The 10,686-nt window shown below is 45.4% G+C and overlaps 1 protein-coding gene across 4 annotated transcripts in view; it reads right to left on the bottom strand.

Moving 5' to 3' along the window:
* Positions 1 to 540: 540 nt before the first annotated feature.
* The window catches only part of SDCCAG8 (SHH signaling and ciliogenesis regulator SDCCAG8), a 118,138-nt gene continuing 107,992 nt past the window's right edge, over positions 541 to 10,686 (bottom strand). For 2 of the 4 annotated variants that reach the window (XM_042795602.1, XM_033009499.2), the window contains 3 exons: positions 7,276 to 7,402; positions 5,267 to 5,349; positions 541 to 894 (listed from right to left, as the gene is read on the bottom strand). In XM_042795602.1, coding sequence (XP_042651536.1) covers positions 5,299 to 5,349; positions 7,276 to 7,402 — 178 coding nt within the window. In that variant the 3' untranslated portion in view covers positions 541 to 894; positions 5,267 to 5,298. Of the gene's footprint in view, positions 895 to 5,266; positions 5,363 to 7,275; positions 7,403 to 10,686 lie in introns of those variants that run through there. The other 2 variants (XM_042795603.1, XM_042795604.1) reach the window with 2 other exon arrangements.

The following is a 10,686-nucleotide window of genomic DNA, read 5'->3' as shown; positions in this document are numbered from 1 at the left end:
TACACTAGTTAGCAAAAGTTTCAGGTAGATTCCTTCTGAAACAGTCTGGTATTTGGAAAGTAACTTTTCAAAGCACAAGGGCACAGTTAACCAGAAAGAAGCCCTCCTAATGTTTCGAGCTGAATAATTTGAAGCCCGGTTCAGCTGGTGCCCATCCCTGAGACTGCTAAATACCTCCTGGTGGAAAAGTCTGGCATCACTGCGTCCGTGGTGAGAGCCAGGCACCTCGGGTAAAGGGCACTCTGTACTAACTGAGGGTCCCTTTCTCTTAAAGGCTTTATCCAGTGAACGTTTTGAAGGGAAACCTGCCCCATGGAAGGTCTGTCCACGTTCTGTGGAATATTTCTCGGTTATTCTTAACGCTTTTCTGAAGGATAAGTAGGTACACTTGTATAAAAAGTGACAAATACCTTGTAGAAATAAAGTTCCCAGGTGGACCCTGGCAGTGAGTTTACAAACAGGAGCGCATGGGGCTCGTGCAAGACTTACGGTCCCCTCTAACCCCTGCACGCATTTTCCCTTGAATTCAGAAGGACAGAATGAGGAAAATAAGAATCCAATTAAATTTATTGGTATTTCACTCTGTAAATAAGACATCTATGTTCAATTATTAAAATACATAAAAAACATTTTATAAAAAATTGTACAAATTATGAATTAAGTCCACACTATGTAATAGCTGTTAAGACTGGCTTGTGAGCCTAGTCCTTTTGGAATAGTCTCAGCTGTCTCCCTAGGAAGTTTGGTAGGCTGGTAAGGCTTCAAAATATTTATGATTCTGTAGTTAAAAACAAACAAAAAAACCAGCTGAAGTTAGCCGGCAAGCGTGCCTGTTTTCTGCGGAGGTGTCTTTGGGTGAGGCTCAGACGAGGCTTAGCCAGGTGCAGAGCAGACCTGAAAGATAAAAGAAAGAGACGGGCGTGTAAGGAGCCGAGTAGTCTGTATCGCGCTGCTCGTGTTTCTCATTTGTGGCACTGCAGCTTGCGGGCGAGTTCTTAGAAGAGGAACAGAGAAATGGTTAAGACAGTGGTAATGCCGTGTAAACAAGGGCTGTTTCAAAGCCAGGGCTTCCTTTGGGCCTGCCGTCCTCACCTCTTCCTACGATCAGAAGTCTTACAGGTAGCAAGAACAAGAGCTGTTTGATTTCTGAAAAACAGGATCTCCATGAGCTTTAGACATCGTTGATGTTTAGCAGTAAATAACCGAGCTCTTGTTTTGGGGCACGTCTAAGATCCTGCCCCTTCCCCTTTCCAGGAAGGAGGCGGCAGGTTTGTGCCAGAGCGTGTTTACGGCGAATTGTGCAGCGTGTGCGCGGGGTGGGCACCCGCAGCAACACAGGAGGCGGCTGCCGGGGGCGGCGGGAAGGCTCTGGGGAAGGCTGACGCGCAGTGGGGAAGCTCCTGCATCGCTCGTGTTTGCGCTTCCTCGGCAGCTCTTCAGGGCTGAATTAAGAGCGAGAGACATCAAACTGTTGGAGCTGGGGGAGCTACTTAGAATGAAGCCACTGGAGTTCTAAAATTCCAATTTCAGAGATGTAAGTGACCTCAGAAATAAAAATAAACTTTCTACTTTGGCTGGTTTTGCTTTAGAGGACTAAAGGGTTTTGCTTCCCCTTCCCCCTCCCCCCCCCCCCCGTCTTAGTTAGTGAGGCAACTAGGGGTGAGTTAAAAAAGAATTAGGAAGCTGCAGTTCATTAAAGAATTAATTAAAACCAAAACCATGGTACTTTTTTCCCCAGAGTAAATGCACTAACACCAACTGCTTACAATTGTGTCTGCGACCAGTGAAGGGAAAATGAACTACAGCCACGGAAAGCCTTGGGGCTTAGATTCCCTGTCAGTGCCCGGTTAGTGCTGCAGTGACCCCCAGCACTGGAGTTCAGGCAGAGACTGAAAAGGCGACACGGCCCAGACCCCCAACACTCGGCTCCCGGAGAAGCCTCCTGGCAGCTGCTGCTGCTGGGGGTGCCCCAGCATCCCCCTTCCTCTGCCGCCCAGGCAAGAGCCCGGCTCCCTCCCTGCTCCCCCCCCTCGCTGCTAAAGCGAGCGTCCCCAGCTGCACCCGGGGGTAGAGGTTCTCCTTCATTTTCGGCACCCCTTTTCAGATGGTAGCATTTCACACCACCCAACTGCAGAAGGTTTTTACCCAGGAAATGCCACGTTGTCACGTGTGCCTCTAGTTCAGGAGCTCGCATGTTTCTCCTCTTGTCACCTACAGCCACAGAAAGCGTTTCCTTAGCTCACTCCGTGTGCGTGTAACTCGGGTGGGTATTGACCCTGCCACCCTAAAACCTCGGGGTGCCGGTGTGTCTCCTGTCACCGCAGCTACCTGGTGTCAGGGCTTTGTGAGATGCTGATCCTCAGCTTGGTTCTGCCCCTGGCTGCAGCCTGGCCTCAGCCGCTTTAAACACAACGTGCAAACGCTGGCAGGGTCTCCGCGTACCCCGTCGTGGTGCAACGGCCCGGACGCTAAAGCAAGTGTCATTCGAGACCGGCAGTTCTCTAACTAGGCGGACACAAATCTGTCACTCCTACTGTCCGGGTAACTGCCCGGATGAGTTGGTCACTGGATATTCCCAGTCTCCTCCTCTCAAGGGTGCTTCGGGACCTCTGCAGCACAACCTGCCCAGGTCCCTCCCGACACGACACTCCCTCCCCCCTCCCCGCTCCGTGGCGCCCGTTTTAACTGCCTGGTTGGCATTCTTAGGTGTGCAGGTTGGAAGTGTTTGTAGGAGCGGAACCACGGACATCTGAAGGGTTTAACTGCTGTTACCTATACTCGTAATGGAGGGGAGCGGAGCCGCTACCTTCTTGTCTGGTTAGAAAGCTCTCGGGTGCTTAGGTGCCTCAATCCTCATTTGCGGAGCTGCAAAACCCTCGGGTGGGCCAGGCTCAGCTCCTGAGCTGCTCCCCAGCTTGGCCCGCCGGTCAGCCACCACACAGGAGGTGCAGGCCTTCCAAAGCTACAGATTCACAAACTCTGGTGAGATAAATATTGGGTGATGCAGCTCTTAAAATGTCATAACAAGGCAGTCAGACATCAAGCGGGGGTCTACCTGTACCTACACCTGACATCGTGTAACTCAGTCTCTGACTAAACTCCATCTAAGAAGTGATGAACACTTTCCTTTTAGCTGCTTAAAAAAAACCCCAAACTAAACAAAAAAAAAAAACAATCGCCAGCCCCTGGCTGTGGAATGTCACTGGCTGTTACAAACACCTGGCAGAGGCACTATTAGCCTACGCTTAAAAAGCCCCCACATCTCCCCCCAGTAACCTGCACGGTCTTCAGGCCTCCTGAAGGACAGTTGCGGGCCAGGTAAGGATCAGCCTGAATCACTTCTGACGTCAGAGCTAGACGAGCTACTTATTTGCTGGACATAAAGCTCCCCTTCTCTAACATCTAATGGGAAAAAAAAAAAAAAAACAAAAAAACAAAACCAAAACACAAAACCAAACCCCAATGGGGCACTTGGGAGCACGTCACACACTGCATTCATTGCTGGGACCTCACTGAAAATTCCTGCTGACGTACGAAAGCCACGGCTCGGGAGCAGCTGCAGTTCCGACAGTACCTCCCCCTGAGCGACGCGAGGGCCGAGTACCGTCACGGGTGAGTATATTTTAACTTCTGCTCGGGAGAAAGGCAGTCCATGCACAGATCTCCTTCACTGTGAAGAACAGGACACCCGTCACGAGGGAGGAGGTGGATTTTAGTGTCTCGGCCCCACGGCGAGCACAGGGAGAGCGCGGGGTCGGGCTGGCTCGCAGGAGGAGATCTTTGGGGGGAAGGCAGAGCGGCGGCGTGGCCGCCGGCCCCACTGGAGGGGAGCCCCAAGGGCCGACTCCCGCCCGCCTGTGCTCGCGCGGGCTCAGGCGGCCGGCAGCCCCCCCGGCAGCCCGGGCCCACGGGCGGATTGTCAAGGGGAAAAAACCACTTCTGTCAAAGTGATGGACGCCGAGGCAGATCCGGCAAGTGGGGAGCATCCATCCCTCCCAGCTTTCAGAAACACGCTCACAGTGGGTGCGCAGCGCTGAGGTCTCTAGTGAGCACAGGTCAGATGCTTGTTTGGCGATACTGTGCACATCTGTGTTCAGTAACTCTAAAGGAGGGGAGCCAAGTATCTCTTAACCTCCTCACTTGGAGCGAGGTGCAGTGTAAGAAAGACTTTTAAAGGGAGAAACTCCAAACGCGAGGTGTCAGTCTCATAATTAAGCTTTTGACTACCCTTACATGGACCTGAATATGTTACGCTGTATGGCATTATTAAATATTAGTGCCATCTATTAAATATTAGTGTGATGGCCTGATACACAGCCCGTGCTATAACATCAGCCCACATGATCATACCGGTCCTTTTTAGCTCTATGGAAATGAAAATTGCAGTATGAACATCTTCATCATGTTGTAGGCAGGTGGTTATTCTGAAATAATACCGAGCTTCTTTCAGTAATAGGAGATTTAGCATTATTATTTTAAAAGCATGTAATTCACTGCTGAGAGTGAGAAAGATATTTCTGAAAGCTGTGGTACTCCTTCCACATGGATGCTAAAAGCCTTTTAACTCATGTTGCCTGTAAGGAAATTCAGCATGTAGCAGGATCAGGTATTTCTTTCATGATGACTTTTTTTTCATTGACTTTAAAACCCAGAATTTTCTTTACACAGTCAAATGAGTTTTCCATGAAAACCAGACTCTCAATACACCAGAATGTAGCTGGACTTAAAGACTTTTTTTTTTTTTTTTTCTCCTCTTTCTTTCTTTCTTGACATGAAGTTTTATGATTTATTACAGAACAAATTGTAGCCTTTTGGAAGAACTAGAGAGGATTCTGCTACCTCAGAAGGAAAATATTATCAGAAGAGACAAAACTAACCAATTCCAAATCAAAAGATTATCCACTCCAAAAAGTACCTATGGTAAAATCTGAGTTGTTCTAGAAGTTCTCACTTTGCTAAGGGTTGTATGTCTCCCTTTCCCTTCCAATTTAAATTTTTAAGTTTTTTTTTTTTCCCCCCTAAATTCCGTCAGGTAAATCTGTCTTTGCTGTGGAATGCTTGTTCTAAATTCTTAAGTGCTTAAAAAAAAAAAAAAAAACAAACACAAAAAGCTCCAACAATTTCAAACCCAGAAATGTTTCAAACACTTTCTTCTCCCTTTTGTCTTAAGTGTTTGCCAGATTCAACCCACATCTGCAAATAGTTTTAGTCCTCTTTTCCTCTCCCTCCCCTCTCTCTATATATAGGATATAGAAAAAATACCTACTTCTGCTCATTTCTCTTTATCCATCCAGGTTTTTACTTGATTCCATCTGTGTCCTGTTTGAGATCTGCATCCCATTTTTTTTCCTGAAATGTGCAACTGCAGTTACTAGTGGCTTACGTCCCAAGATACAATAGCACATACTGTATTTTATATCATTTTTAAAAAATCAGGTATGATTGGTTTCTCCCCTTCTCCCCCCGTACCCACCACTCAAAAAAAAAAAGTTGATTATACAGGAGAACTGCTGAACAATACAGTAAAATGTGGAATATGATGTCACTTTCACCTTTGATCAACACCAATTCTGCAGCTGATTTTTTCATATAGATATATTTCTACATGAATTACATCTGTAGTTGAAATCTCCCATTTCTGGTGAACTTTTCTTTAGTTTTCTTAAACCAATTGTCTGATATTCCAGGCAGCTCTTTTGGGCTGAATTCCAATTCCCAGAGAACCACCGCTGTTTTAAATAGCTGCAAATAGATTTTTAGGATTCATTTTGTAATAATTTTTTTATATCATTCTTCTCTTCTGAGTGTTCTCAAGTTAAAAAGTATCCTCTTGAGCACAATTAACTTGCAATGAACATAAAGAAGGAAGCTTTTGCCAGTCAAATCTTGATAGCAGTATAATATCTGAATGATTTTTTTCCTCTTTTGTATCATTTTTGCACTTCTGCCCAACTTCATAAAAGCATGCTCGCTTCCAGATAAACTAGATTATCGATAACAAAATCCCACTGGACCATGTAAAAGTCTGTTCATATTGCCAAGACTGCTTCCCTTAAAACAGAAATTTTAACTTTCTTTTCTGAACAACCACCTTCTTAAACTATCTTCTAGAGGGAGCACGATGGTTGCCCTGAAATCTGCTGGTAGTTACTACATGCTGATAATCTCACACTATCTTGAGTTACCAAGTTTGTCTACTACAACAGGAAATCCTGTAAAACCAAACACTCTGACGTGATTAAAGGCATAACAAAGTAGGGATTTCATTCTCCTAGGTTAAAGATTTACTAAATTCTACAGCTAAAAAGTATATGAAAAATAGCATGATTTAAATATTTTAAAGTTCTGTTTCCTGCTAGGTGTGCCACTGGACTAGATTTCCTACACCGCATGACTTTTGTTTTAAGAGAACTCCAGTTATCCTGGGCAAACTCACTAGTTTGCAAGTTAGAAAACATCACGCTATGGTTGAAATAGTTCGTTTGCTTAGTCACAAAGCGAGGGTTTGATTATTTGTTAGTTTTACTGAAAACCTCATTCTGCGCTTGCTAGTCGTCCTCCTTTTTCTGAAACAAGTTTGAAAGACAGACACCATGCAGACCTCTCCCTGATTTCCAAAGCACTGACTGACAGAAGAACAGTGGCCGAAAAAGAAAGGCAAGAGCAGCCCATGAGAAGCCACGGCTTTCTAGAGACCACTGGAAGCAAGAGTCAGTCCCGCTAGAGATGCAGTGCAGTGACTCGCGCTCGGCCAGACTGATTTCACATTCACCAACTCACACCCGGTTGAGTGGTCATGGAGCACCAGGAAAGCCACATGACTTAAAAATAAGGCAAAAAACCCCCACAAGGTGGAAGGGGGAGTTAAGTTTGACAAATGTCACCAAAAAGCCCAGAGAAATTATCAACATCAAGCTCCTGTTTAAACGTTAATGCTGTTAAAGAACATATTTCCCTTTTCTCTGAAAAAGGAACACAAAATCTTCTGATAAGAAAGCTATGAATTGCCACCAGGAATAACTTCTGCTGTTTTGCTGTCGCTTCAAAACACTTTCTTCATTTAGTTTAGGTTTAAATGAGAATTTTAATTTAGGCCCAGCCACCAGTCTCTTTCCAATTGCATGGATTTTTATTTTATTCTTTTTCATAAGGTAATGCCTTATTTAAAGCAACAACAGCAACAAAATCCAACAGCTGAAATGAGACTGCTGGCAGATTTCTCTGCTAAAGTTGCAGAATATTCCCCTCAGACTTTCTTTTCTTTTGGCACAGTACCTGTGTTCGCAGAAACTGCACCTCTTCTGTAAGCAGCTGCTTCTCTTTGAAGAGCTGATTCTGTTTGTTGAGCAACTCCACTAACTGCTGGGCAGTGGCCTGGCAGTGCTTGTCAAGCTGCTGTAACCTGGAAAAAAAAACAGATAAAAGGGTTGCAGAGCATCTGAAGTTGAAGTTCACGGTAGAAACTTTGATGTTTGCACTGGCGGGTGCAGCTCCCAGATGACAGAGCTCAGTCTGGTGGTTGGGCTGAGAATAAAGTATTACTCCTAGAATGAGCAGTCAATACATTTTATTTTCACGCTTTAAACACGCACTTTTAAAGGCCCGCGCTTCTAATGTAGAAGCTTTATCACGACATGACAGCAAATTTGCTTTGCTGTTAAGTGACATCAGTCAAGACTGCCAGGCTGCATCCCAACACCTGTAGCTAAACAAGCTGCATACTCTGTAGCTGCTTCAATAACCATCTTCCTGAAACACACATACACGAGCCCAGATTTTAAATCCAAATACCCCAACCCCCAGAAAAACTGGACCTGAAGTGACAAAAACTTTTGTTTTCTGGCCACTGCTCTTTGCAACCTGGTCAATGTCCAAACCTCGTTACAGAACGCAACGTTGATTTCAAGTAAGCTTAGTGTTAATTAAGCACATCAGCGTAGATCCTTTAGTAGTGTAACAGGGATTCCTGGTAAAGGATGTAAAGGGCCCATCACTCCAAAGCTCTTCCTCATCAGGGGCTGCAAAACAGAGGGAAGAAGCTGGCAGGTATCAGAAGGAGCACTCAGAGGCCTTTTGCTTACACTTGAGAAACAAGCGCCCGAGTTGGGACAACACTGCTGTAGACAGGGCAACTGCACCTTTCCTTCCTTCATCACAAAAGCCAGTACAGCTTGTTCTGTCCCCAGTGACTGTTTATTACTCCTGCCATGAAAAATTTAGAAAGTCTGCTTGGAACCTGCAGCATGGGATGTAAACACGTCCCAAGAAGCTGGAAATTGTGTTTTCACATTAAACGCATTTCAGTCTTTAGATAGAAATGTCTTTAATGAGAAGTCCTTCCGGGTATCTTGGAAGCCTCTTGTCTTTAAATAACAGTACTCTAGAGAAAAACCTATACCTCTAACCACTATTCACCTAGGGAGCACGAATCAACTCTGCTTTTGTCAGGGTTAGTTCTGGATCTAAACGTTGCACTTGCTTTTGTAAACTATTTCTGGCTCAACATGTGATTTTCTGAATCTTTCTACTTTCAGCTCCATGTGGTAGTTTTGACTTGTACAGCTGTCATAACTCAGCTAAGCTAAATCACTCTGAAAAACCACATTCTTAATCAGGATTGTTCCAATAACTGCATTAGTAAACACCTCCAAAATTCTTGATAAAAAACTAGGAAAATCTAGCTGAAACGAAATTGCCAGAATCTATGTCAAAACCAGTATTTACTGATCTCAATCTGCCAGCCAACTTCCTTGAGATCAAACCGCAACAATCCCCCAGCAAACACTGAATGCCCGTATTTCACAGTGTCCTGTTACTCTGTAACGTCTCCTCACAAAAGGGATTTGAGGAGCTGCAGGACCATCTCTCGGGGATCTGAACACAACTGAATGCAGCTAGCTGCAAACAGCGACAGCTGGTTGTGAACGTCCAGTGAAGCAAACGAAATCAGCACTTTGATAGGACAGGATATTCTACGAAATGCACACTTAGACTCTCTGCATCTAATTTCACACCCCCCCATACCTTCCGAACTACACCATGTTGGTACAGGAGCTGTTTGTGCTTCATTTCTTTACTGAAGGTGATTTCAGGGGCGTTGACCTTCAAAAAAGAAAGCAAAACTGCTGCCCCCTCCCTCTGCCCCCAAACTCACCCTTGTACTGTTCTTTCTTTTGTTTTTAAAGACAGTAGCTTTTCCCCGAGCATCTTGCTCCCAGGGAGTGCAAGAACAAGGGTGGTGTTTGCTGGAGGCAACATTGTAGTTTCAGACTGGAGAGCTGAGTTCTGTTTGCTACTTCGCTATTGATTTCCTTTAACTTAAGGAGGATATGTGACCCTACTGCACTTTTTCATTTGTAATAAAGGCATCTTCCAGTCCTTTATTTCTGGAGTACTTATTACTTTACAGCAGGACTGGTAGGGAGGTGTAACTGGGGGGTTACCCTACCTATTTAAAGCCTTGAGGCTATGAAATCCACCTCACACATCAGAGCCTGACTCAACAACTACCGACTGCAGTCTGGATTCAGGCCCTTAAAATTTAAGTTTCTGCTGATTTCTATTCTGCTAGTGTTTCAGTTTGTTTTAAGAACTGTCATAAGGCCTTTAAGAGACCCTCTTGCACAGAATTATTACTGGCAGCTGAAGACATAAGTAAGTACCAAAACCCCTTGACCCCCCCCTCTGCGGCAGAACGATGAGCGGTGCCCAAGCGACCGCTGCTGGTGTGGCCCTTCCCCTTCCCCGGTGCGCCGCTCCCCTCGCGGGGAGGAGGCTCCAGCTGAAGAGCCACCACTTCAGTGCGAGGAACTTCCTCCAGTTCTGGCACCCAGAGAGAAGTCATTTCCAGCTCATGTGAATTTTCACATCAAAACAACACTTTCTACACGATACTCACAGGCAGCCCATGCAAATTTCAGGAACATTACTGGATACAAGCCTTAGCACGCTCTATTGGAAAGCTCTATATCCTTTCAGATTATGCAAAGGGTGATTCAGGTAAACTACCATAAATAGAAAAGTCTTTAATTATGGCAAGATTACTCAATTACGCTTTTCTGTTTTGCAACTTCACCACCCGCTGTGTTACATTTAGACTGTCCTCTTGAGCAGAGGGAAAAAGATGACCCAGGCACTGAGCTGGGTTTGATTAGCAAGCCACAACTTTACTTTTGTCATCTGTATCTATCTCCAGTGCTTGAATTCAGGGTTAACAACATTCCTTTCTGCAATTCTGGGTCACGATGGATTAAGAGGGAGTAGTTCTAGTCAGCGCAGATCTCAGTCCGCGAATTCTCAAATTCTGTCTACCAGTCTGCTCTCCCAAAACTGCTGCCAAGCTGGCCCTTGGTCCACACACTGGAACTACCAGCCCGCTCTGGTGCATTTAGCTCCCGAGGACAGGCTCTGGGCCCTCTCACAGTCTCTGCTATTACGTGTGACATGTGCAGCACAGCCACACATTCCCATATGCATTGTATCTGGCCTGCCTGCTGATCTCGTAAATGATTCAAGATGAGAAATGAACAGCTCCACCCACATTCACTGTACTTCCCATATGTTACAACTGCACATCGATGCCTGCCATCATTTTTACAACTGGGTGACAGAACCTTCTGCACATTTTGCTAATACGAGTGAGTGAGGTTGCACGGTCGCCACGTTCGCTTTGGCAACACCACCTAC

Source organism: Tyto alba, unplaced genomic scaffold, assembly GCF_018691265.1.
Source record: "Tyto alba isolate M040663 unplaced genomic scaffold, T.alba_DEE_v4.0 Super-Scaffold_22, whole genome shotgun sequence".
Classification (NCBI taxonomy): domain Eukaryota; kingdom Metazoa; phylum Chordata; class Aves; order Strigiformes; family Tytonidae; genus Tyto; species Tyto alba.
This window is presented reverse-complemented; position numbering and strand designations above follow the sequence as displayed.